This window comes from Calidris pugnax, unplaced genomic scaffold (genome assembly GCF_001431845.1).
Source record: "Calidris pugnax isolate Ruff unplaced genomic scaffold, ASM143184v1 scaffold68, whole genome shotgun sequence".
In the NCBI taxonomy this organism is placed as follows: Eukaryota; Metazoa; Chordata; class Aves; order Charadriiformes; family Scolopacidae; genus Calidris; species Calidris pugnax.
In genome coordinates this window covers 4,411,440-4,439,199 of record NW_015090921.1, presented here as the reverse complement: position 1 = coordinate 4,439,199, position 27,760 = coordinate 4,411,440, and the positions used below count along the sequence as shown (strand labels likewise).

The 27,760-nt window shown below is 43.4% G+C and overlaps 1 protein-coding gene across 1 annotated transcript in view; it reads left to right on the top strand.

Annotated features, from left to right (window-relative positions):
* LTK (leukocyte receptor tyrosine kinase) overlaps positions 1-26,306 on the top strand; it is a 94,163-nt gene extending 67,857 nt beyond the window's left edge. The window contains exons 12-30 of the mRNA XM_014950396.1: positions 2,869-3,046; positions 3,581-3,731; positions 4,453-4,584; positions 5,111-5,267; positions 6,134-6,316; positions 6,849-6,947; positions 7,432-7,584; positions 8,337-8,447; positions 9,073-9,259; positions 10,091-10,181; positions 12,232-12,296; positions 14,724-14,853; positions 17,406-17,503; positions 20,234-20,326; positions 20,938-21,039; positions 22,430-22,564; positions 22,961-23,051; positions 23,919-25,864; positions 25,996-26,306. Coding sequence (XP_014805882.1) covers positions 2,869-3,046; positions 3,581-3,731; positions 4,453-4,584; positions 5,111-5,267; positions 6,134-6,316; positions 6,849-6,947; positions 7,432-7,584; positions 8,337-8,447; positions 9,073-9,259; positions 10,091-10,181; positions 12,232-12,296; positions 14,724-14,853; positions 17,406-17,503; positions 20,234-20,326; positions 20,938-21,039; positions 22,430-22,564; positions 22,961-23,051; positions 23,919-24,695 — 2,933 coding nt within the window. The 3' untranslated portion in view covers positions 24,696-25,864; positions 25,996-26,306. The remainder of the gene's footprint in view (positions 1-2,868; positions 3,047-3,580; positions 3,732-4,452; positions 4,585-5,110; positions 5,268-6,133; positions 6,317-6,848; positions 6,948-7,431; positions 7,585-8,336; positions 8,448-9,072; positions 9,260-10,090; positions 10,182-12,231; positions 12,297-14,723; positions 14,854-17,405; positions 17,504-20,233; positions 20,327-20,937; positions 21,040-22,429; positions 22,565-22,960; positions 23,052-23,918; positions 25,865-25,995) is intronic.
* The last annotated feature ends 1,454 nt before the right edge of the window (positions 26,307-27,760 follow it).

The window sequence follows — 27,760 nt, the reverse complement described above, 5'->3', positions numbered from 1 at the left end:
AGGGCATCTAAATACAATCCATCCCAAAGACATGGAGACCATGTCAGGTAGTCTCTGTTGGGCTATAGGACAGCAGTTTGCTGGAGCCCAACTCACCAGGCCTTAAATAGCAGGGCCTCTTTAAAGAAAAGCAGAATTTTTAAGTAAAGAAGCTTTAAGTAAAAGCAGAAGCTGCATGTCTCAAATTCAGAGTGCACGATAGCTGGCTCAGGAATAAAAAGTGTAGACCAGTAAGAAAGGTGGGTATAGAAAGAGCTTTAGTGGGACTTGGTGAGCAGTGAAGCTGAACCTAGCTGAACCTACACTACCTAATCGGAGGTGTAAAGATGAAGATCCAGGGAGGGGAAGTGAGGATCTGGAAATCCACTGAGCAGAAAAAAATGGATGAAAAACTAGGAGAACAGGGGACACTGGGGACCAGTTTACTGGTAGGGGAAGTGTAGTTACAGCAGAATGTGCCACTCTGGAGGACAGATAACAACTGTGTGGGTGAGAAGAGCTGTCTGAAGGAGGGCCTGAGGAGGGGAGGTTGTGATTGAGGCTGTTTCGCTGCCAACAAATACCTGTGTGTGACTGCACCACCTCCTGAAGATGGTGTCCACCTGAAATGAGACAGTCTGTACTGCTGTCAGTTCCTGTTAGCTCAAGGAGCAGAGATTTCTGGAATGTAGCTAATGCTTTTTCCCCAGTGATCCATCTGCATGTTCGCAGGACGACATCTGTTGGGGTTACTTTTGTTTGTCTTTTCCTTTAAACAAGATTAGAATTTTTCTTTTCAAAATTTGGTCTTTTTACTGCTATTTCAATCATTTAACTCTTAAACAATTCTGCTCTGGCACTTGTGCATGCACTGCATCACACAGTTTTTAGATATAGTATTGAATAGCTTTATTCTTAGGCCTTCTCTTATTCACAGGACGAGATGGATAAGTCTTGGACAAGGGTTCTGAAATGGAGGAGATGGTTATCTGCTGCATTGTTGTAGAAACACAAGAGAGCCAGGAAAAATTGTTTTTGGAGGAAAAGGGCCCCTGCTGAACGTGCTGCCACAGGGTTCTTGTGCATGCCTGAGACCAGTCACTTAAAACTTTCACCACCTTTCATAGGTGGTCACTGGTTGTAATGGCAGATGTTTTCAACCTTTATTTCTGTGTATATGCTTCAGTTCTCATCTGGAAAGTTGAATAATATCTCCTTGCTTCATACTGGCACCAGAAAGAGAAATTTGATAATGTCTGTGAGACACTTGGATGAACCCCTTCTCAGAACCCCCAGTTGATGGGGTTTATCTGCAGTTTATGATTTATTAAATAGTGTGTAGGAAATAAGGTGAGAGGGGAAAAAGGCAAACAGAGAAGTAGTTCTGCTATGGCTAAAATAAAATTGAAATAATATACGTACTCTTTGATCATATAATTAAGGGTGGTATCTTAGTGGATTGTGTTACAAGGGAGCAGCATTAAAATTGAGCAGATAAATTTAACTTTAGCATGTACTGGCTTGCAAGTTCTCAACATTGTAAATGCAAGTTTAAGCATTTTTCCGTTTGATTATAATAATAAGCATGTGATCAAACAGCCATTGTAGACAGCATGTACTGCTGCAACATGGTCTTTCTCTTGATCATCTCATTCTTACATAAAAATTATTAATGTTCTTTGTGAATAATAATGATGTGAATTTTGTTATCAAAGGATCATTAAGGAAAGATATCAATAGGAACAGTTGTTTGTTTTAATTACACTTGCCCTTTGGTTACATAGCTCTGTGAGTTCGTAGAGTCATAGAAAGGTTTGAGTTGGAAGCGACTTAAAGATCATCAAGTTCCAACCCCCCTGCCCTGGGCAGGGACACCTCCCACCAGACCGGGTTGCTCAAAGCCCCATCCAGCCTGGCCTTGAACCCCTCCAGGGATGGGGCATCCACAGCTTCTCTGGGCAACCTGTTCCAGTGTCTCACCACCCTCACAGGAAAGAATTTATTCCCAATATCAAATCTAAATCTCCCCTCTTTCAGTTTAAAACCATTCCCCCTCATCCTGTTGCTACACTCCCTGATAAAGAGTAGGCCCCTTTAGGTACTGTAAGGCTCCTATAAGGTCTCCTTGGAGCCTTCTCTTCCCCTGACTGAACAACCCCAACTCTCTCAGCCTGTTTTCATAGGAGAGGTGCTCCAGCCTCTGATCATCTTTGTGGCCCTCCTCTGGACTTCCTCCAACGGGTCCATGTCCTTCTTATGTTAGGGACCCCAAAGCTGGACGCTGGATTCTACTTCAGGTAGAGTCTCACAAGAGTGGAGGAGAGGAGCAGAATCACCTCCCTCGAGCTGCTAGCCATGCTTCTTTTGATGCAGCCCAGGATGCGGTTGACTTCCTGTGAAAGCCCATTACCGGTTCATGTTGAGCTTCTTATCCACCAGCACCCCCAAGTCCTTCTCCTCTGGGCTACTTTCAATCCATTCTCTGCCCAGCCTGTGTTTGTGCATTGGATTGCCCTGGCCCACATGCAGGACCTTGTACTTGGCCTTGTTGATCTTCATGAGGTTCATATAGGCCCATTTCTCAAGCCTGTCCAGATCCCTCTGGATGGCATCCCTTCGCTCCACACAGCTCGGTATTGTTGTCAGCAGACTTGTCGAGGCTGCACTCAATCCCACTGTCCATCTCATCAACAAAGATGCTAAATAGTACCAGTCCCAGTACCTACTCCTGAGGAACACCACTCATCACCAGTCACCACTTGGACATCAAGCCATTGACTGCAACTCTCTGAGTGCAGCCATCAAGCCAATTCCATGCAGCCTTTTGCACATATCTGAGAAATAAATGGAAGCTCACATCTGCCCCAACTCTTGCTGTTTTGGTCACAGGGGACACATCTGTTGTTCTCTGGTGGTTCACAACATGTGGTGCCAGTGGTCCACATGGGCCAACTCAAGCTCAGTGTGACAGTGCCTATAAGGACAGCAACGTGTCAGTGTCTGTGGAGAAAGAGGGCAAACTCCGAGGAGTGCAAGTCTGGAGAGTGCCAGCCACAAACCGATACAGGTGGGTATCAGTGTGTGCTGGAGAGGCAGGTGCATTTAACTGCTTTTTATTTGTGGAGTTTCAGCAAGCATTAGTGTGGGACCATCTGTAGTGAGTGGGTGGAGGGGGCAGTGAAGTAAGAGAAAATAGGAGCAGGAGCTGAAAGGACTTGTGTCTGAGCTACCACAAAGCTCAGAAGAATGGGGTGGTGACTTAGAAGAGATCAAGAGTGACTGTGGGCATGCAATCAAGTGAAAGTGCTGCCATAATTTCAGTCCTGAAGCATTAGTTTTCTAGATTTGGCTATGCTAGCTCATCTCTTTGCTCCTGAAGTCTCTGTTTCCAGTGCTCTAAAGTAGAGTTGATCTACCCTTTTCAGCAGCCTCAGCTGCATGGGTGTCTGACAAAGAAGAGCCATGAGATGCTGCAGCAGAGGAGACCACTCGGTAGCAATGCCTGTTTGGGACTGCAGGCTGGGGAGAGCTTGCAGATGGAGTTGCTTTGAGAGTGAGAAGTATGAGATTTGCCTCTTTAACTACTTACTTTTTCTTCCAGGATTTCTGCCTATGGAGCAGCTGGAGGGAAGGGAGCCAAGAACCACAATAAGAGGTCCCACGGGGTCTTCATCTCGGCCACCTTCCAGCTGGAGAAAGATGAGCTGCTGTACATCTTAGTGGGGCAGCAGGGGGAGGATGCCTGCCCTGGGGTGAGGGCTGCACAAGCACATGTGGACAGAGGCTTTGCAGATACGATTCAGTGACATTCAGTGGGTGGCTTGGGGTTTGGTGATGAAAGAGAGAAATCCCGGGATCCGGCGATGAAATCCAGTCAGGAGACTGGGAAGAACCAATAAACCAAGTTAGAAAGAATCTCAAAAGAAATATAAAGAACTCTGAAAAGAAAAACAATCCCAAAATGCACAAACAAATACGAAGCCCACTGGAACTTCGCTTTAAGCTCCTGGTGTTTGAAATAAGTTCTTCATCAGCTTTCTTCTGCTTATTTTAAGCAGGGAGCTAGTAGGCAAGAGTTGTGTGCTCCCTCTTATTTTTCCACAGACTGGGTTTCTTTCTGTCTGCTGGGATTTCAGATAGTTTAATGTTACTTATGGAAGCATCCAGCAGTGTTGTGGCTGCACTGTGTTAGTTTCTCTAAGTTTAAATACTAAGGTCTGAATCCAAAGCCTACCAAAAATGGTGGGAATCTTTCCCCTAAATACAGTGGTATTAGTCATACATAATGACAGAAAAATCACTCATGACAAACATAAATTGGTTATATGAATACTTATATGTGTGTCTTCTAATACTAAACCCAATGATTTGAAAGTCCTTTTCTCACTTAGGCTCAAAAGTTGCCTCTTTTCAGCATGAGTTCTTTGGTACTGCCTCTGGCTGATATCTGTGTGGATCTCTTGTCTCCTTCAGGGCAATCCCGAAACCCAGAAGATCTGCTTAGGGGAGTCATCTCTCATTGAAGAAGATTACAAGAAGAAAAAGGACCTGAAGGACTGGGCTGGAGGAGGTGGGGGTGGAGGAGGAGCAACCTACGTTTTTAGAGTAAGTACTTGCTCTTTGCATCCTGCCTGAGCAGTGTCCAGCAGAGCAATTAGCTTTCACTGTCAGTCATGGCATATGATACTCAGTTCTTAAAAAAAGGTGATGAAAAAGGAGTCTCCCTCTCCTCTCTTTCCTTCTCTCCCTATCCTTGATTCTCTATTTGTCTTTTAAATTTAAATCCTTTGTCTCTTTTCATATCCTTGATCACACTGTCACTAAGCTAACTGAACTGGTTCCTCTGTTCTTGACAGCTCAGGTCTGGGAATCACACCAGGATCCCACTGTAATGCTGGCAGCAGTCCTACCAAAAAAACCCCAAACCCCTGGTGTTCAGTTAAACACTTATTTTTGTACAGAAACACTGTGTAAAACATTTTTGTAGTGCAGTTAGGAAACAATCAGTAGCATTGCCCTGGCCTCAGGCCACTCTCCTTTGGGATGCTTTCATGCTTTTTGATGAGTTTATGTGAGTTCACATGTCCAAGGGATGTGAAGTTTTTCTGATATTTGATGGGGGGTTTTCCAGCAGAAGGATGGGATTTTCGAACCTTTGCTCATCGCAGCAGGAGGAGGAGGAAAAGCCTACCTGAAGGCTCAGGACAGCTCGCTGGATGACGCACCCCTGGAGCAATTTGAGAACAGCACTGCAGTGCCCGGAGTCAGTGGGAGGACTGGGGCAGCAGGTGAGATGCTACAACCACACAGGGTCTGAATCAGATGGCTGAATATGAAAGTTTTATTGTAGGCATGAAATGAGGGGCTTCTCTTTGGTCCTTTGCAGTTTTTCTGTGGCAGTAGTTGTTAGAAATATGCTGGTAGTCTATAAAGAATGTCATCTTATATGTCATGTGATCAGATAAGAGGACAGGAGATGAGTGCTCCAGTAGAGACTATTCCATAGGAGGGGTCCTCTCTTCTTTGAAATGATTCAGTGAAAATTATATTTGGGGGATGGCACCCAGTCCTCCACACTAACAATGGCCTTCGAAGAAAAGACTTTTTCCCTGTTACTCCCCTGAATCCCTAATAACAAGAATTATATTGTGGGAATCGTACCAGAAACGGAAGCTTATTTATAATCTTGTAACAGCTGTGCCTAGAATCCATTCCCGAGAGACAAAATAGTCCACTGGTTCTCTGTCACCTGCTGTAATAGTCTTAGAGAGGTGCCACTAGAGGGAGATGAGGAAATGCAGTTTATTTTTTATTTCCCCAGGGAGCTCAGCATTTCACATGGCTGAAAGCCGTAACCCGTTATCCCAAGGGGGAGTGGTGAGCTCCATATTTCCCTAATGACACTACAAATTGGTGCTAAGGCGCTGATTATGCAGCTCATGCCACAGGTTGTGCATTAATTTTCTATTTTGTTATTATCCATGGCAACAAGGAGCTTGTCTGTATATTCTCTTATCCTAAAAAAGGAGTCAACTTGAATGCAGGCACTTAAGAAATTAAGAAGGTCCAATTTCTGTCTGTTTACAGCATCTCTCCTACTTTCCTCTGCTTGTGCCTCCCTCACCTGTTCTTGTTTTGTTCTCTGATTATGAAGGTGGAGGTGGTGGTTGGCAAGATGAGACTCTGCTTCCTCAGACAGGGAAGTCTCTTCTGGAAGGTGGAGAAGGGGGTCAAGCTTGTCCTCAAGCACTAGCCAAGCTCCAGTGGGCCACCTCTGGTGGCTTCGGTGGGGGAGGAGGAGCTTGTACTTCTGGTGGAGGAGGCGGAGGCTACAGAGGTAGGCCTGTTGGAGGAACCCTCATGCTTTCTAACTTTGTACCCTTCAGGGAACCTGCAGTTAGGGGCTAGAGCTCTCAGTGCAGAGATACGCTACTGCAGAAGGTGATTTACAGATACTTCAAGCTGAATCTGCCCCACTCCCAACCATCTGTCTTTACTTGGGGAAATCAAGGTTTTAGAAGTGTTCCTGTGTGATTTAATATTTGGAAGGCGTGCTGAATCACCCCTTCATTTGTCCCCAGATTGCCCACAGAAAATGCTCCATTTCTTTTTTCTGTTTAAAGCAAATCTATTTTTACCTTGCTGAACTGAGAAACATACATTTGGAGTAAGAAGTCACTTCACTAGCCTTGGTACTGGCTTGGCTGGGTGAAGTGAGTGCTTATCCATCAAGGAGACTATACATATTAATGGATCCCTGGAAGGTTGCAGAGTGACCCCAGGTGATAAGAGCCAGGGAGGAATGCAGCCTTTCAAAGGCATCACATTTTTGCAGCACTGATCAGCTAGCCATTCTCTGCTTTCCCCAGGGGGACATGCCTCTGATAATGATGATATCACAGCTGGTGGGCAGGATGGCATCTCTTTTGTGAACCCCATTGGAGAGATCTTCTTGCATCCCCTGGCAGGTACAATATACTACTCCTTATTCCACTTAGTTCTTTTCTTCCTCCTTTTTCCTTCTTCCTCTCTATTTCCTCTTTCATGCTCCCTGTCCTCCTGTCTTTGCTTTTTGTGGATTTAATTCAGGTATATTTTACTCTGTGGGCCAGATCTTTAGCTGTGGTCATTTCTTTAAATACATCTTTAGTGTTCTGGGACTCTTTTCCTCCCAATCTCTAAGCCAGGAGAGACACCAGTCATCAAGTTCAACTGTACAACCTCAGTCCCACGCATTTCCAGGTCAATTCACTTCAAGACCTCTCTGTTTGCTTGAGGGACCCAATCTCGTCTTCCCTCCTGGTCCCTGTAAGGTTTCTGATGTGTCCACACTGTTCTTTCTGCTGGAGAGACGGAGAGAAGTTGTGGGTACCTGCTATATTTTTTTCCTTAATGGAACAAGAAGGGAAAATCTAAACTAAATTCACCTGTTATGTCTGGTTCCTCATTCAGCCATGGAGAGTCATGGTGAGGTGGAGGTTCAGATCTATCTTAACTGCAGCCACTGCCACTCAGACAACTGTAAGCGGGACCCTGACACCAACATGCCAGTCTGCCAGTGTGAGATGGGGGCTGTGCTGGCCAACGACAACGTCACCTGCACGGGTAAGATGTGGAGTTTTATCCTCACTGGATAATGTCTGTATTCTTTGTATCATCTCTCCTCCTGGCTTTTTTGATGCTCAAATCCCCAAGTTAGAGCTGGTGGCTCTGGTGTGCACAGCGTTATGAGAAACGCCAGTGAAACATATGGCTGAAAATTACTTACAATGTCCTTTCCTTACACACTGAGCTGCATCTCTATCGACATCTCAAAAATTCAGGTTTAGATTAGGTAGAAGGTAAAATATCTGTAAGGAGACACAGTGTAAATTTCCTGAATGGGCACAGTGTGTCAGGTATTTAAGCGTAAATACCTCTCCAGTATAACATACCGCCTACTGCTGAGTTATTTAAGCCACAAATTACTTCCTTCCACAGCAGTTTCCCACTGTGCCCGTTCAGCCGATGCCTGGTATTCACTGCTATTTCCTGACACAGTCCCTTGCAACTCCAGAACCTCAAGATTGTAGAGTTTCAACTTGGGAGCAGTGGTGTTACCCATTAATAAAAAGCTTAAGAATGGATAAGCAGTCTGTGTTTTATCAGTTACTTTTCTATCTTCACAGTGTTTTAAAAATTATTTAGGTATCTTTTCAACATCCAGGGCTGTAGAGGGACTTGCTGTATTTTTTTATAAGATGGTCTGACCACCATCTCTGTATTGTTTTCTGAAATAGGAGAAACCTTAAGAGGGATGTTGAACAGCAGCTTTGATTGTTTTCTGATTAATGCACCTCTATTTTTTCTTTTTCCAGTGCCCCAGAGTCCTATCCCAGAGGGACACCTTCCTCTCCCACTCCTCCTTGCTGTGGTGGCTGTGATTGTGGTTCTTGGAATGATCCTCACTTGTGGCAGCCTATCTATCCGTAAGAAACTCTTACCCTTATGAGCGTTTGGCTTGGCTTTTCCCAGTTGGATTAGACAAAATCCAGGTTTTCATACTTGGAGCCAGAGTGTTGTGGTCTCCCAAATGGAGACAGGGAGAAAGCCATCACCATCCAAGCGTAATCCCACAAGCATATGCAGAAGCAAAATTCCAAAGGACAAGAACTGCTCTGTTCTGGTGTTTGCTACTGAGAAGGGAGCTTGGAAAGCTCTCTCAGCAGGCAGTTCTTTAGTAGCCACTGCTATATAGGCTGAAATCACAGTCTGTTAATTGACATACAGTTAATTCAGGGAGATGGTGTGCTTTTTGGGACTCAGTGCAGTAAGGTGTCTTCTGGAGCAGGATTTCCTCAGCCAATGTACAAAGACACAGATGAAACCCAAGTTGCTCTCTGGTGATTAGGGCTCTGCAGGATTAAGACTTTGCATATCCAGTATTAAATCACTACAGAGCGTGGAGAAGAGTGGGATACTGGTAGGCTAAAGATACTTCTACAGCATTTATAATTACGGACTTGGTTTCTTTCTGTTCTGTGTGGCCAGCATTCTGTTTTCTCTTCAAGTGTTGATCTTATTGCTTATTTTTATCTGTCTCCCCACCCCCAGTTTATCACCTTAAGAAGCAGCAGCTGGAAGGAGCCAGAGCGCGGCTGCAGAGCCCAGAATATAAACTGAGCAAAATCCGCACATCAGCCATCATGACAGATTACAACCCCAACTACTGCTTTGCAGGGAAGGCCACCACCCTGAGCGAGCTGAAGGAGATCCCACGGAAGAACATCTCTCTGCTTCGGTAAGGCTTGCAGCAGGGGTTGCTCTCTGGCACAGGACAGGAAAGGCAGAGGTAGGGCTCACATGCTTCTTTTACTCATCATCCAGGACAAGAAAACGAGGGTCACCTGTCTGACTAACTGGAAAACACCGAGTCCAAGCCACACAGATACATCAGACGTGACACTTACTTTGTTCTCAAAGATATTTAGATTCCACAAAGCTCTCAAGCAGAAGTATAATTTTATGAGTGTCCTGTTCCATGTTCCCACACAAAGCATAGGGTATTTCACCTCTTTGTTTTTGTATTACACTTGCCACCTGGCAGTAACCCCCTTCCAAATCCATACCGGTATTTCTTTTTCAGCATTTCTTTTCACTAGGAAATGCCCTGTCATGAGGAAATACATGCCAGGTTGCTCCTTGGCTCCATACTGTCCCCAGATGATATTGATCGAAGTTATATAAACTTTAAAAGGAAAAACTTGCTCATTCCTATGTGCTGTCTTACTCCACTTCATGAAGACATTGTCTTGCAGCTACCTTATTCTGTTGCTCTCCATTTCTTTCTTTCCTTGCTGTTGCCATTCTTGGTGATAGGGCCCTAGGATTGAGCAGGCTGCTTTATTGGTTCAGAACCATTAAAGATCCAATCTCCTTGTTTTAGTCACAGTGACAGAAAATACTGAGAAATTATTTTCAGGGGTTCTGAGATGAAAACAGAACTCTGTTGTTGATTCCATCTCTTAGAGCGGGTTCTATTCCTGTTCTTGGACTGGATGAAGAGAAGATCTTGGCCTGTGCTGGATCCAGGGATGTAGTAACATTTGTTCTCTCTCTTTTTGCTTTCCAGGGCACTAGGACACGGTGCATTTGGTGAGGTTTATGAGGGAACCGTGGTAGGCATTGCAGGGGATCCCAACCCTCTTCAAGTGGCTATCAAGGTCAGAACCCACAAATTTCTTATACAACAATAATTACCCGTCAGAGCCATATTATCTTATTTCTATTCCAGTTGGAGGTTCATGTTCAACACATGCATAATGACATACTAGGTTTCCACACATTGCTGCATCTGGGAATTATAAAATTTTATTTTTAAGCTGTATGGCACTAGCAGCAGGTTGAATGTAAAGCATCTGTCTTGTTTGCTGCATGCTTAATGGCTGTGAGTTGTGATCTGACTTAGGAGGAGAATCTAAAAAGGCTAATCTCTTTTGTAAGCCCCATTCCTGTTGCTCAGGAGAGATAGAATCAGTGCCCTCGGATGGGAAGTTGTGTGAATTAGTCATCTGGAGACTGCATAATATGATTAGTTAAAATAAAAGAACAAATTGTCTTTCAACATAAATAAATATAGCTCCCTTGAAATCAATACAGAACCATCAGTTCACCCCAGCAGAGAATCTGCCTCAATGGCTTTTCTGCCACAATGATTCTACTAGACGATACTAGATGATTGTTAAGGCCCCTTCCAACTCTAATCATTCTGTGATTTTTATAGATCTGAGTAGCCAAGGAAAAAACAAACTTAAGCGGAAAAAAAAATAGCAACAAACAGACATTTTGGGAGTATTGTGGACTAGAAGGGAATTTCTAAATCTTGTATGAAGAAAAGAAATCCCTGGCAAATATTAGTATGAAGCATTTATGTTAGAGAGAACAGTAAACATTTATAGTAATGCTTCTATATCATTACTTCTGCGTTTCAGTGGTTTTGAGTGCTTTCTCCTAAGTTTTTCATATGACATAACCGTATTTTAAAAATTGTATTGTTTCTAATTATATTTCCTTTATACTGAGAGCAGTGCTTGTCTACCATATGTGAAGCTTTCAGGTAGTCTCTTCATATTGCAGCATTAAATATGCTGCTGTGAATATATATTGTGTTATCGTGCTAATTTCCATGTCATTAACGACAAGAGATAACAGGCTGGTTTTCTGTGAAATTTCTGCTGTTGTCTGAGGATTTGTCAGTTATTCAGCCCTGAAGTTAAGGATGCTCATAGCCTGCTTTTGTTCTTGTATAAGCTTGTGACTAAGAGAACCAAATCTACCTCTCTGACTTCACCCCAAAACATAGATTTCATTAATAGAAAGGAGTTCCATAGTTACTCATCCTGTCTTTTAAAACCCTTATGGAAAAAAAAAAAGTGAAAAGATCATGCATTTTGTTATGAGCTTCCCTGTGCCACTGAAGACCCAGAGCAGACAGTTGCAAGCAGCTGTTATGGCCCAGCCCAGTTTCACAGTCCAAACTGGAGGAAGCACCACAGCACAGAGGCAAACAGAAGTAGATCAGCAGCTTGTTCAGTTGTGATAATCCAGTGAGGATGTCACCAGTTTTGCAGGTCTCAGCAGTGATGGCTACTTGTCAGGCTCCTGTCTGCCCCCTGGTTCACCCAGTTGCCTGTAAGGTGGACACCCTGAACATCATCAAAAGGCTGCTTTTCTCACTGGCCAGAAACTGGTAGAGTGTCCACAGGGCCCAAGCTGTGGCCGTGCTCACACTGCTCTGATGGGGTCTGACTTTGCACAAGAAGCGGGTGCAGACTGGGGATGAATTAAAATATATTTTTGCAACATACTCCGCAAATTGTTTGTGGGTATTCCACCAATGTAATAGATCATCTGCCCTGTCCTGTGGGAAGCAATCACTTATCTGAGATGGCAAAATGCAACCCTGTCTTCTGTAGCCCACACTGCTGATGAGAACTGTTTCTGTGCCAGCCTCACCACACCGAGCAGTGAACTCTCTGTGTGCAGTTTGGCAGCAGGTACTGCACACAGCTGTTCTAACTTTAGCTACCAAATAGGTCCTGTGCAGCCCAATAAATTGAGTGCTGATGAGCCCCTCCTCCTAGGTTGCTGAAGTGATTGAACGTTACGTGCTCTTTTTTTTTTTTTTTTTTTTTTCTCTTTTTCCTTTGGTGGTCACCTAAATGTTCTCAGTTCTTTGGTGGGATGGTCCTCACTGTCTTTATCTCTCAACAGACCCTGCCAGAAGTCTGCTCCGAGCAGGATGAGATGGATTTCCTGATGGAAGCACTGATTATCAGGTATAGTTTACGGGTTTTACACTGATGGTGGGCAGGGGGAAAAGGTGTAACGCAGGTAATAAGAATTGTTAATTCACTTGCTTGGATTCAGAAAAGAAATCCAGCTTTATTTTTCACCAGATGGTGTTTTAGTAGCGTTATGAGTTACTGGTTTCAGCTACTTGTTCATCTCAAACAAAGTAACTGAGGATCTTCTGTTGCACATCTGTTGTGGTTTAATGGCAGCAGGCAGCTGAGCCCCACACAGCAGTAGGATGGGGAATAAAATTGGAAGGACAAGATTAAGAGAATTTGTGGGTTGAAACAAAGACAGTGTAATCAGCTCAAGCAAAACACTGTAAAGAATTCGTTCACTACTTCCCATCAGCCGGCAGGTGCTTGGCCGTTTCCAGGAAAGCAGGGTTCCATCATACGTAATAGTTACTTAGAAAGACAAATACCAAACTCCGAATTACTTCCCCCTTTCTCCTTCTTCCCTCAGATTTTATTGCTGAGCGCGATGTCACAGTAAGGGACATCCCAGCTGTGTCCCCTCCTAACTTCTTGCACACCCGCAGCCTACTGGCTGGCAGGGTGGTGTGAGGGGCCCTAACGCTATGTAAGTAAGCCCTGCTCAGCAATAGCTAAAATATCAATGTGGTATCAACAGTATTATGATGGCACATCCAAAACAGAGCACCATGTGAACTACTGTGAAAAAAAATTAACTCTGTCCCATCCAAAACCAGTACAACATCTCAACAAAAAATTCTGCTGGTTGGTGCTGCTGGTCATGTTCAGAGGACTAAAAAGGCGCAACATTTTTGTACAAATGTTCTGCATTTGAAATGTTTTCCTTTTCAAAGAATCCCATTGCCCTTTTACCAAGTATAAATCATATCCCGAAGCCCCTGCTAAAACACGTTTTTAATGATGAAATGGAAAGCAATAGGAAAGCTGAAGATTAGAGCCACCTCCAGAGGCAGAAGGTCAGCCTCTTCAAGACCAGCACTAAGGTGGTGCAACACAAGCTTTGTGCCAGGAAGGTAAGTTTTTAGGCTTGGATGCAAGGGCTTAAACTACATTATCTCTTGCAAATAAAAGTAAATTTTTATAAGAGCAGATTTGGTAGCTGAAGGAGGAGAAATTGTGAAAAGCTTTTCCCAGGGCAGTTTCAGGCAGTAGCTAAGCACAGGTGCAGCAGTTTTACTTTTCCTCTCTGTAGAACTGTTTGCCATAAGTAAGTGCTTTTTGCAGTGAAGGTCCTGGGCTTTTACCCTTTCTTTGCACAAAAATAGCTGTGAGACACTCTGAAACCTCTGCAGGGATAAGGTAGTGAATACGGCTCTGCATGTGTAGCTTGCACAGGTGGAACACAGCCCTTCTCCCAGCGTGGCCACTTCTCTTAGATGTGTTCTGGCTTTTGATGTCTTTGCAAGCTTGGCAGAACCTTTATAAGGTCTCCTCTGCACAACCCTCTGACATTGAACTACAAGCTATATAAAACCTGCCTGGAAAATATAAGAGTTATTCTTACCACCTGTATTTTAAGTATTCCAGTCTTGGAATTTACTTCATTAACCCAAATCCTTAAGCTTAAAACAATAGTATAGTCAAGGGGGACTTTAAAATAATAGTATAGTCAGGGTTGATTGTAAGGGATCAGAATTTGTGCATTTTTAATTTTGTGCAACATGAAGTTCCTCTTCTAATTGTCTGGCCCAGCTCATACCTAGAGGCTGGTTTTCTCCCTTTAAAGCATGAATCTCGTGACATAGTGCCACTTCCTAAAGTCTGCAAGAACTTTGGCAGCTGAACAGGAGGTAACACTGATGTATTTTTTTGAAGAGCAATTTCAATTGATTACAGAGTGCTTTGATTCACTTAGTAGCACATGACTCTTTCTCTTCCCCAAATTCCTCTCCATTTTTAGTTTCTGTGTTATCCCAGTAACCACTATCCAAGGGAACATGCTGCTTTCTAATGACTGGGTCTTACTGAGCTTCTTGACAGTCTCGGCTTTCTTTTGTAAGAGGCAGAAAGCCATCGCATCAGCAGCTGCTGCAGTAGGTATTAGCCAAGCCCCTCTTTGGCAGACCAGATGTTGAACGGAGTCCACCAGACCAGAGGGCAGTATATTTACAATAACCAATGCTGGCTTGCAATCCCTACCAGTTGGGATTTTGTTTCACAAATGCCAGTAATATTTGCATATTTGAAGTGCTTAACTTTTCATGGTAATGCAAGGCATAACCCTGATCTTGGGGCTGTCATAATCAGAGAGGCATTTTGGTATGGCTGAAGTAGCAATTTTTTTGGTACCTTGCTCCGCACCAGGATTTGCTTCAATCCAGGTTGTCAAAGCTGGAGGCACAGTGAGTGTGATGGGTGTTGGCCAGGTACTAACGCTGCCTTTCTCTTCCACGGTGCTGTGATCTCGGCTTTCAGCAAGTTCAATCACCAGAACATCGTGCAGTGCATCGGTGTCAGCCTGCAGACGCTGCCTCGCTTCATTCTGCTCGAGCTCATGGCTGGGGGAGACATGAAGAGCTTTCTTCGGCAGAATCGACCCAGGGTGGTGAGATAAGTTCCCTGCTAGGCTTGTGCTTGATTTCAGTGTGACTAGTTTTATTATTTTTTTGTGAGCTGGGTAAAGGCACTGAAGCCAAGCAGGGCTGGGTATGTGTCCCAGCTCCTACAAACTTCTGGATACATACGTCTGTTTGCCTGACATACGCAGATGTCAGGGTCCCAGCTCCTACAAACTTCTGGATACATATGTCTGTCTGCCTGACGTACGCAGAGAGGAAATGAAAGCAGTGCCAGAGCTCCCACCTATTAGTAACTGAGGAGGAAAGGGTATAATTCTCTCCTGCCATTCCAGAGTTCACTGCCAACTGGACTACAAATTAAGGGGCTTTCTTTCCTCAATGTCTGGCTTGTTTTTGTGCACTGTGATGGTGTGTGAGGAAGTTATAACACTGACAGGCAGTAATGGGAACTTGTGGCACTAGGTCCTCGGCAGGTGTGCATCAGCACCATATGGAGATACACAAATTTATCCGAGTTGAAGAGCTGATCCTGCATGTAGCACTGAGACAGGGTTTTAAACCAATGCAAAGGAAATTGTCAAGTCAAATATTTTTGTTGTAAAAAACCCACCTTTATAAAAAGCTGTCATGAGGGATTTTTGCAAATTATCTCTGGTTCTGATTGATGCCAACCAAGTACAGTGAATATTCAGACTTAATTAGTTTCAGTATTCTTATAATGAATAGCTGATTCTAGATATGTGTTCTTGCTTCTTAACAGTGTCATTCTTGGCACCTCTGTTAAAAAAAGTGTATATATCTGAGTGGAGACTTAAAAAAAAAGAGAAAAGCAGAGTTAGGCCTGGTTGTACATTGTTGCTGGTTGTATTGAGGTGCTGCCTCCAGGGGCAGGAAGAGGCTGACTGGTGCCTTGTGTGCTCCTACACCACATGAAGTCAAAAAAAAGAGAAAAGCAGAGTTAGGCCTGGCATTGTCGCTGGTTGCATTGAGGTGCTGCCTCCAGGAGCAGGAAGAGGCTGACTGGTGCCTCGTGTGCTCCTACACCACATGAAGCGGTTGCACAGCTTCTCCTCCACACAGACATACACCCCAAATAGTTATGATAATACAGCTTAGTGTGTGTATACTCCTATGGTATTAATAAGTTGCAAAAAGGTCAAGCTCACTCTCTTCCTCATACAGCAGTAAATATACTAATTAAATGCACTTAAAGGGGTATAACAGCACCCAGATGGAGGAGTTTGTGTATTTTTGGCATTTATAGTGGAACTGGTACAATTTCTGCACATAGATAAGGTCTGTGGGCAGCAGAGAATAATAAATGCTCTTATTTGAATATTATATATAGTTGTAAGGTAATGAACAGTTATTTTTTTAAATTTTCTGTGAAAACAAACCTGCTGCTATGTTAGCTGGATGCTAGCAGATAGCAAATACAATAGTTGAAGTCCCCTCAGTACTCAAAAAAATGTCCCCATACAGCTTTTCTGAACACAGAACTAGCCCCATCATTAATGCATTTCATGACAAGGAACATTCATGCCCATCACAGTCTTCTGACAGAGGGACCCCAGAGCAAAGGTAAGGTCTGGAAGACTGTGGTTCTGTTTCTCCTCCTTGCTCTTCGTTTCCCCTCCAGAAATGCCTATTTTATAACTCTAATAATTCTCCCTATGGGATGTCCAAGAGCTCTATACAACAATTTGCCTAGCCAATAAAAATAGTGCTCAATGGCTTGTAGTGTACATTATGTGGTTTGAGCATGAGAAATCACAGCGATAACAGCATCCAGAAATGAAAGCAGCCTTAAAAAGAACAATTTATTTGATATCTCTTGGGCTTTTGATCAGCTGTGTAGTAATTTCTCCCCACCCTTCCCGAGAGCAATACAGAAGTTCCTGGAGAAACACCAAGGAAGTGCTCCTATGGGGAAATAAATTATGGGATGAGTATAAGCAGGGCTCCTGGAGAGAGATTTCTTTATTGTTCTTAGTTAGGAAAGTGCAGATGGTGAAGGGCTAGTACCAATACCGGAGTCCTGTGGTAAAGCCATCCCTTTTTTGCATACTGCTCCTGAGGGTAATCTCTGTCCTTCCACAAGAACGGATAAGTTGATGAATGCTGACTGCTGGTGCAGAAATGCGCACTCGTGCATCTTTGCTCTCTGAGTTCATGTGCTAATTTCTGTTGATGATTTATTAACTCACTCTTCAAAAGTGGGTGGGGTTTTTTTTTCTCCCATCTCACCTTTTAAACCTGCTTGCCTTTTGATTTCACAAAGCCCAACACCAGCAGGGAACAGTTCTCTCCCACCCCCTTTACTAGGCTTTTCAGGCCAGGCCATAAATCTCTCGCCAACTTGCACTCATGCACTGAAATTTTCTGAAAGTTTTTTGGCTTCAAAAAGAGTTTACTAATTTTTTTACTCTTTACTTTGATCTTCTTATGTTCTTCTCTGCTCCCGGCTGAATTAACCCTTCCCCCAACCTGTATGTATGTCTCTCCCTATCCCCTGCCTGAACTCTACTCTTCTGCTCTGCTGTTCCTCCCTTACCATTTTCTTTGTCTTCTTTTCCAGAATCAGCCCTCCACGCTAACGATGCAGGACCTGCTGAACATAGCTAGGGATATTGCCTGCGGCTGCAAATATCTGGAAGAGAATCATTTCATCCACAGGTGAGGAGAAACTGTCCCTTCTGATGTACCTCAAGGTGCGTGAAGCTCACACAGTCTCTAATTGCAGTGGATTAGACAGAACTAATCTCCCAGAGAGAGAGATTTCCTCTAGCAATACAGGCCTGTACTTAGATGGCTGGGCTGGTCTCGCTGGTTTTTAGTAGGGGTTAGGCTCTGCACGGCTCTTTGCACTGCTGAGGAGAAAGGACTTTTCTGTTCCCAGTGAATACTTTCAAGTGTTAATTTCCAGGTGGCTAGAATGTAGGCAGATTTGGAATTAGCCCTGTAGTCCACTAGATGGTAGTGTCACTCTGTATCAGCTTGGAAGACAATAAGGTCTCAGGGCTCTCTTTTCTGATCTCCTTATCTTAATGTTTTCCCTGTCCCATCAGCACAGGAGAGCCCATCATTTTTGAGTCCTTGACGGCAGAAGTGTAGAACCAGGGATAATAGGAGGTAAAACCAGGATAATAGGATACAAAAACACAACTCTAAGGCTTCCTTCCCAGCTCAGCAGCTGACCCACTGTGCGGTCTTGGGGAGCCTGTATTTGTCTGTTCATACCTCTTTTTCCTCTTTTGTAGAGCAAAAAAAATGTTGATATGGCAGCCTTCAAATAAGAATAAAATATTATAGAAGAGGTAAAGGTTATTAATAGGTAGCCTTTTAAAATTCCCAGTTGGATATTGGACTCCTTTGCTTCTGATAAAGCGTTTTCCAGCTCATAATGTTCTCAGGCATAGTGTGCAACTGAACTCCTTCCTGAATATGAACTCCATGCTGGGTTCAGCCCTTTTGTGTAAAGCAAAGGAGAGGCCTGCACACAGGAGGGTCACACAGGCTCTGACTCCACTGACGAGCAGCCCAGAGTTAGGCAAGCAGACAACTGAGTCACACACACGTAACAGCATGTGTGTGTTCACATGATATTGCACACAGCAAAGAGGCAGAGCTAGGCAGGAGGGGGTAGAGATTGGAGGGAAAGAGGTGGCAAGCAGCAAATGGGGCAAAAAGCCACAAGGCTGAGATACAGGATATGTTATAGCTTTATGATTAGAGCATCTGAGACAGTTTTCAGTCTCCTTTAAACTGAAACAATAAATTAGTTCCTTTGAAAAAATGATTAGAGATTTCTGTCATTAAAAAAGAGCACTAAGAGCATGCAACAAGTTTTGGCTCTTGTATCTCTTAATAAGTACACAAGAGGATCAGTATTCTAATTGGAAACTTCAGGGTTAATCGCTACAGCATTACGTTTTAAAAAATCCTTACTGAAATAGTAATATCCTTCATCAACCTCCACCCACCCTGATCTATTGAATTTACAGTAAGAGACAATTTTTGATTGTGCTGCAAAAAGTCCAATAGGAACTCAAGAGAAATTTTCTCCACAAGTGTTTTATAAAACCAATTTTCATTTCTCCTGTCAGGTAGATGTTCCCTGGTTTTCTTATCACGTGTCACTGAGCCCAGCACTTATCACATAAAACTTCTAACATTTATGCCAACAAAAGTACAGGTCAGCTGTTATTGCTTAAAACCAATCTCTATTTCAGGAGAGAAGTGGAAGAAACTAGTGCTTGACTCTTTTAACAGCAGCATATCAGTTTTAAAAAAATCCTCTCGGGGTCAGTTTTTGCACCATTATATCTCTAGCGTAAGCAACCTGGGAATGGACTCGTTTTGTTTTAGCCAACAATTCGGAAATCAGAAGGAATTTTGTTCAGGGTCTGTATTAGTCTTTGTTAGTGATGTCAGCATTACTTAGAGCAGGTCTGGAAGGGAAGGAGGTTATCCCTGCAGGTAACAGGTATCCTAAGGGGGAAAGGTAGTGTAGCGGGGTTGTGGAGGTGTCACTAAGGTCAGGTCTTGTCATCTAGGAGTCACAGCTGATGATGGAAGAGAAAGCTGAGCTTGACTTCCAAATCCTGAAGGTTTTTTTTCAAGGCTGGCAGTGGGAAGAAACATATGATTTGTTCAAGGAGCTCATTTTTCTTGGCAGTCAACAGGACCCCCACAGTGCTATGATTTTTAATTAGTTCCTTTTCAGAATGCGTATCTAAAACGAACACAAATCCTTCAGTCTTGGCCATGCAGTCATCACTGCCATTTGTCACAAGCTAAACCAGCAAACAGCTGCTCCCATATGTAGCTTTGCTTAGTTCCACGGAAGATACCCAGAAGCAACAAAGCAACAGTTTACCATATCTGGTCCTACATTGACTTTTCATGCAGTTCACTAAGCCTACCCAATAGCATCACATCTGTAACTGCTGGAGACACTGCTGAGATGCCACTCTTAAAAAAAAAAAAAAAAGAGCAAGAAAGAAATCTGTCATAATGTGGCTGAAGAAAAAAGAGGTTGGATAGGTCCCTGGTCTGATACTGACCCTGTTTTTTGCCTTAGTGAAAGGAGATGGGAGTGGGGAATGCTTGGAAAGCACTGGGTAGAAAATGTAATGTGCATGCAGTTTAAGAATGATGATTAATAAAAAATGATAATGTAGCTGGCATTATTTCTTATTTATAATAATGCTCTTCTCATTTGTGTAAAGATGACTCAACTAAGACTTGCAGGTCTGATTCTAATATTCCTGGCATTATTTCTTATTTATAATAATGCTCTTCTCATTTGTGTAAAGATGACTCAACTAAGATTCTAATTTTCTTTATTCCTTTAGCTACTTAAGAGTTTAGAATTAGAGCTAATAATTTCTTTATATTTTAAAGAGATATAGCTGCAAGGAATTGCCTTTTGACCTGCACTGGAGCAGGACGAATAGCCAAGATCGGTGACTTTGGGATGGCCAGGGATATTTACAGGTAAGCAAAAGGCCATTTCAGTCCTGTGAATAACTCAGTAATCTGTATCATTTTGACTGGTTTGAACTGTCTCATGGAATCTGAAGCAGCATCTGAATTTGATTACCAGTTAACTAAGTGGAGTTAACAGACTGTAAATTAACATCTCTGTGGCTACTAGCCAGTACACTTCAACTGTGTTTATTCCAGACTGGGCTCCAGGGAATACTGCAAACACATGTGGACACTAAACCAAGCATAGGCAAATTTATTAGCTAGTTAATCATAAATAATCTTAAATTTAAAAAGACAAAACACCGCACAACCAAAAAACAATCATAATTCTTAGTTTATGATGCCAAGAAGACTTGCTGCTTCAGCACCCTGTGCAAAGCATTGGCAAACTTGATGTCTTCAGCTATGCACCTACAACACCCTCAGTTTCCATCCCAGTTGCAAAAAAAGGTATAAAATACTGCTTCAGTGCACTATTTGAGTTGATGACTTTTCTTTTTTCTCACTTGTCCCCCATTGCCACATGCAATCCCCAGCTGCCGTTGCTGAGGTGATCTTTTATGTATCTGAGTCCTTTCAGACTGTGTGACATTTTCCATGTGTTTTATCTTTCCCAGAGCAAGTTACTACCGCAAGGGAGGAAGAGCCATGCTTCCTGTCAAGTGGATGCCACCAGAAGCTTTTCTAGAGGGCATTTTCACCTCCAAGACTGATACCTGGTAAGAAATGTATTTTTATCATTTCTGCTACTCAGTGATAAGGGTCAAGAAATGTACTGCTCAAGAAAAAAAGTCTGCTCAGCAGGAACCATAGAAGATGTCAGAATTTCCCAGAAAAGTATTAGAAGTCTTCCCTCTGCATTCAGTAGAAGCTTGACTAAGGAATTCTGAATAAGAATTTAAAAATCTAATGTAAATGGAGGTACTAAAAATTTGCTATACATAGAGTATCATATAAAGGCAAGTGAAAAGAGAAAGCAGTCTGGATTCCCAAGAAGTCTCAGTGAAAAACCAACAGGCACTTCCCGCAGCCCTTAGTATCTGCCACTTAGTTTGTAGCAGTGACAAGGCTTGCTTATATATCTTGTAAATTACTCACTCTGTACCACCCAGGATTATTCTTTTGTGTATTTTTTTTCTGTTGTGTATAAAATGACAGCAAGTTTAATCAGAAGTCCTTGCTGGTTGCTGAGGAAAAAAAATTTACATATTGATTCCTCATGTAACTTGATCTTTGTTTAAAATAAGCACCCCCTCAACAGTAGCACATTCATGCACAGGTGCTGGGGAATGGAAGCTTTCCAGTCGCTTCAGAACGCCTCTCTCCCTGTGCAGTAGCTGCCTCACTATATTGTACTGAGACATTCCCTTAAATGCCACACTGACCCAGTTTCCTGAAGTTGTTAGTGGTGCCGGAAGACAAGGGATTGCTTATCAGTGTCTAACTGTGAGCAGCCAGTTCCTGTAATGGGCTATTATAAGTAACATGCATGTGCTGGAAATTTCTTCCACCTTTGCAGCAAATAGTTAAAGTTCTTAAAGTTCTGACCCTGCTGAAGTCCTGGCAGAACCCTCTTGACTCCCCTGGGTCCAAGTCATACCTTATTTTCAGTGGCACCGTCTGACTGGCCCATGGATGTAGAAAAGGAGAACAACCATATTATGACAAAAAAATAAATGCTGCTGGCTTTCAGTCTGACTGGATGTCTCTTGATTTTATTCTTGAGCATTCTGTTCCCAAACATCTTGAGTGTTCCCAAGTAAGGCAGCAATCTCCATGCCAGGTCTAACAGTTCTTTTCAGTTAGACCATACATAGCAAAGGGTGCTCTGGCATTTCCTGCTCTAGAAGTAACGAATGCAGCAGGAAGAACAACTGCAGACTCAAATATTTTGAACCTCTGCAAAGCTACTTTCAGAGCTTGAGCAAAGGTCTTAATAGGTTGGGGTTTTATATCAAAGTTGACTCATAATCACAGTAATTGCCCATTAATGTGGCTGGCCTACAGCTTTGAAAGGGTGCTGCTGTGGTGTTACCTGCACAGCTTCGTGCCGGGTTTGTGGAGAACAAATGAGACCTAATTGGTATTGTTGGCTGGTTTCTGACACAGGTCCTTTGGTGTGCTGCTTTGGGAGATTTTCTCTCTAGGCTACATGCCCTACCCTTGCAAAACCAATCAGGAAGTGCTGGAATTTGTCACCAGTGGAGGAAGAATGGATCCACCAAAAAACTGTCCAGGGCCAGTGTAAGTATTTCCTTACTCCCACAAGCCAGGGGACAGCGGGTATCAAACAGGTTAGACAAAGGCAATTAGGGAATGGTGATTGCCCTCAGTGTCAGGTGGGTGTTAGTGAACATCTCTTGAGCCACTGCCTCTTGAATACAGCTTAGACCACTCTGGGCTTTACTTTAAGTAGCGATCCCTTAATGGCTCAGGATCCAAGGATGCAGAAACGTAGACATATCCAGTTTTGTTCTCCTCCTTTGGTCCAGGTACTGAGTGTAGTTCCTGTTCCTTTGGTCCAGGTACTGAGTGTAGTTCCTCTGGACCCATGGTCACTTAGTACCGGAATAAATTTTACATCATTGTTTTTCTTGATCGATACTTTCTTTTGTATTTTTTTTTTTAACTTCTTTTAAGGTACCGGATCATGACACAGTGCTGGCAGCACAGCCCAGAGTACCGACCAAACTTCTCCACCATCCTGGAAAGAATCAAATATTGCACACAGGTATTGGTTGTTGGTATCCAGGTGGATGATAATCCATGGAATAGCATCTGTCCAAAGGCACTAGCTTTAGTGCCCAAAACAAGTGTAGAGTCCTGACAGACTGATCTAATTACTTTCCCGATAGCAGTAGTGCTGTCGGCTCAACTGCTCTTTTCATTTGGGTTTTCTGGTATCACTATCCCATCTTCAGAGCCCAAAACAAGTGTAGAGTCCTGACAGACTCATCTAATTACTTTCCCGATGGCAGTAGTGCTGTTGGCTCAACTGCTCTTTTCATTTGGATTTTCTGTATCTGGTATCACTATCCCATCTTCAGCCCAACCAAAATGAGATTATACTGTTCCTGTGCAAGTGGATGCTTTCAGCTCTCATCCAGTTCAGTAGCAAAATGTCTCTCACACCTTCATTTTGTGATGGAAAGGTATTTAGAATCTCTTTCCAGGTCCATCTTCTGACCTTGCCTAATGTTGCTCAGAAGCGACAGCTGAGTAAGAATGGAGTGGGGAGGGCATGAGATGGCACGGTGAGTTCACCACCTGGTTGCCTTTTACAGCTACAGGCCTGGATCCAGCTTCCTGAGGGAGAAATTATATACTAGTGACCCCCGGCTTAGCCAGGGATTTCAATAGAGCACAGCCTCTGCTCAAAGGAAGCGCATAAATGAGAGAGCATTTTTGCAAGTCCTAACAGTATGCGACATCCAGATGGCACAGAGCACCTTGCACAACACACAGGAATATTTCCAAAACCTGATGTCAGCCTCTGCCAAAAGCTTTTTCACTCTCACAGCTATTTCTTTTAAAACACAGGTGTGACAGTCACCCTGGAAGTGCTCAGGGTGTAACAGATTCTTCTCTCTCTTTTCAGGACCCTGATGTGATCAACACGGAGCTGCCCGTGGAGTGTGGCCCCACACCAGAGGATGAAGGGAGCACCGTCATGCGCCCAAACCTTTCCAGTGGGGTAGTGCCCCTGTTGGTAAGCCCTTCTCTCACACCTCAGATGACACCTAAAACACTGGACTCGCACCACGCCGGGCACAAACTTGTACAATGTCCACAAGAGCTACTGGTGGAGAATCTGAGCAACCGGACTGCTCGAGGGCCCAGCCTGCCGTGCCTCAGTGATTTCAGCAGCGGGTCCTGGTTCCAGCAGAGCTCAAACCAGAAGCTGGAGCTCAGCAATCCACCAACCCACAGACTTAAAAACAAAACGAAAAATCTTTGGAACCCAACCTATGGATCGTGGGTGCTAGAGAACATCTGTCACTTCAGCCCCAGCTCCAAGCTCAAAGCAACTCCAGAGCGGGAAGATTCGGGCTTTGATGGGAATTGCAGTTCTTCTCCTAGCTCTCGGGCATCTCCAGCATCTCCAAGTCGAAGCAACTGCCCTCACCTGGATATCGGTGGGATTGAACTGGTGAAACTCCAGACTTTCCCCTGCGGCAATGTAAATTATGCTTATGATGACCTCTACTATAGCACTGACCACCAGCCATCAGCTTTGGCCGAGGTCAGAGCAGCTGTGCTAAGGAGCTCCAGTCTGCATAAAGATGAAAAGCCATTTCATAAAACAGAGAAAACATCAAGAGAGAGGGACTCTGGGCTGTCTTTGTCAGATGACCTAAGTGTTACTCCAGTATAACAGAAAAGGCTCTTCCAAAGATCAGGGAATGTGTGTGTCTGGAAGGAGTGCTTCCTATTTCACTTACTTCCTCCATTTCAGTTCCTCCAGATGGGTGATATTTCAACATCAGCAGTGTTCCATTTCCTCCTTCTACCTGCTGGATCCCCACATCGTTAAAGATAGTTGCTTTTCTGTCTCTGTCCATCAAACGTGTTCCACTGAACCAGCTCAGCGGTGGAGAAGAATGGCATTGCTGCTCTGACTCAGAATACAACACTTGCTGAAAGGACTCCTCCTCAATCTGCTCAGGTGAAAAGAAATGGACCTGCCATCCAACTGCAGCATTTGAATGAAAATAATGACCAACACAGGTTGCGCTTCTTTCTGACCGAAGAAACCAAAAACGCGTGCTGTGGCAGCAGCAACCAACTTGCAAAGGCTGCTATATTCCAGAGAGCTTTTTACAGTCCTCATGACTTACTGATGATGCTCGTTTGCTGTAAGGGCGGTAAATAAATACCAGCCACATTTGCATCTGTTTTATTAGCAGGCCCTGTGGAAAAACATGAAAACAAAGCTACTGCTTAAATTTGAAGCAGTAGGGATGTTAAAAAAAAAAAAAAATCCAGGCTCCTCTGAGCATGTGCTTTGAAAACAAGCAATGACGAGGAAAAAAAATTTACTATTGAAAAAAAAATAGCTGGTGGAGCTGATGGTATTCTTTTGAATAGCAAAGGAAATGTGCTGCTTGTCTCATGGTGTCGCTTTCCTCACAGCTCCTGGCGTGGAAGGGGCAGGTGGTTTTCCAAGAAAGGGTGAGCTGCATGAGGTGATGAGAAATGGACTCTCTTTATCTTTTAATGGACTTTACTTGGGATGAACTTCATTTTTGTAAGTACTTTGATATTCAACAGTGATTTCCTGTGCTATGTTGGTAAGCATTAAGCTGAGGTTCCCGGGTAACTGTCTAGCATTTGGTGCACTGGAGTTCTTGGTTTTAATGGTAGAAACAAAGGAATTGCAAGGGAGGGACAGAGTGAAGGGAAAGGTAATACAAACATTCCCTTTACACAGGAAGGTAGAATAGATCAACCCTTTGAGAACACTAAAATCATGACTTGGCTTCACACACCTGAGCAGGTTATCATTTCTTCTCACCTTCCAAGCATACAGACTTGCTGGTGAAGGTAGGTGGTGTTTGTTTTGAAGATAGCTTGTTTCTTAGGCTTTCTTGTGTTGCCTAGGGTCTAAACTGATGTTTAGTGGTTAAAGCCTCTAAAATGAGGGCACTGTAAAAAGTAAACAATTTGTGGTGAAGGTAGGTGGTGTTTGTTTTGAAGACAGCTTCTTTCTTAGGCTTTCCTGTGTTGCTTAGGGTCTAACTGATGTTTAGTGCTTAAAGCCTCTAAAACGAGGGCACTGTAAAAAGTAAACAATTTAGATTAAGCTTTAACAGTCTCAGAAGCTTTTGTCCTTGCCCCACACCCCGACGTTGCACTGCCAACCTACAGTGGCAACTTACATGCTGCCTTCAGGTCTAATAGAGTTGTACGGTGAGCTGTTGTAGACTCTGCCTGGTTCCTTTCTGAGGGAAGACGTGGGCTGGCAGGAGAGGGGTTGTTTTGACCACACAGATTTCCTGTCCTCTGTGTCATTCAGGGATGGACACTACTGAGACGTGGTACAGAAAAGCAGAGAGTGAAGAGTCTGAATGCATTTTGAGTAAAATCCATCTTCAGCTCAGCGTCATGCTCTGTTGGTCTGACTTGTACCTGTTCCAAGCTTCCTATAGTTTTAGAAGCTCAGCGTCATGCTCTGTTGGTCTGACTTTGTACCTGTTCTGAGCTTCCTATAGTTTTAGGCCTCTGGCTTTAGAATGAATAGTTTTATATTCTGTCATTTCCAGAGCGATGATGATGGCTACCTCACAGCAATGACCACATATGGTATGGAAATAATTCCAAATCCAGGTGGTCAGAACAGAGGGGTCCCTCTGTGCACGGGCAAATTCCAGGAGTGGTGTGGGGAATGCTGGGCTTAGTGACTGAGGGAGATGGTTGCCCTTGCCTCATGTCCTTCTTTCCATTTCCCCTTTGCTTTAGCTCTCTGGCTTCTCTCCTGTTTACCCCATTGCCTGTCCCGTCTTATGTCCAGGAGCTGCCACAGCCCAGTTAGATGAGGCAGGAAAGCCCAGTTAAGCAGGAAGTTTTCCCATTCTTCCCTCTTGCAAAGGCTGTTTTTTGGTCATGTTTCAGGCTGGCCACCTCTGGAACATGCTAGTAGTTTTTCCCTGCTGTCCACGTGGTTACCCAGCTTGAGCTATGATTGTTCTCCCCATATGCAGCACTTGCCTCAAGTTAATTCATTAATTTAGAAAAGTTAATAGTGATAAAACTAGATAAACCATTGAAAAGTGAAGCGAGAGAAGAATACAGTTCTATTACCAATGCCACATGCAGTCTTGGGCACAGCTATGCCTTCATTTATAAATACAAGTTCTTCAGTCCAGCACTTTGGGCAAATACCTGTTTTTACTGAATAGCTGCGTCAATGTCCTTATTTACAGGAAGAGCATAGACAAAGCTGCACTGAGCCAGAGTGAAACTCCAGTGTAATGAGACATAAGATGGAGCTGCACGTACCAAATGGGCACTAAAAGAAAGAGCCAGGAATTTTAAAAGACTCTGCATTAGCAACCTAAGTTTTATACAAGCTGTTAACTCCCTTAAAGGTAAACGAAATTCTGTCTGCAGTTGCCATGACTCTTTGACCTGTAATAGTTTTTCTGTGTATATCTGATCTCTTAGTTGCTTTTAAAAACCCTTACGGATAATGAATTTTTAATTGATATCCTGGAGGAAAAAATGCTAATATTGCTCCTGTTGTGATGCTGAAATACTCAATGCTGTCCAAACCATATTACCTAAAATGAAAAATAAGTCGCAACGACATACAGAACAACCTTCCGTCCTACAGTTCTGAGGCTGAAACTTACTGTTTGTACAATCACAGATTTCATAGTGCTCAACTGCTACTATTTCAAAATATAACTTGCTTAAAACTGTTTTTTAAGGATACATTTT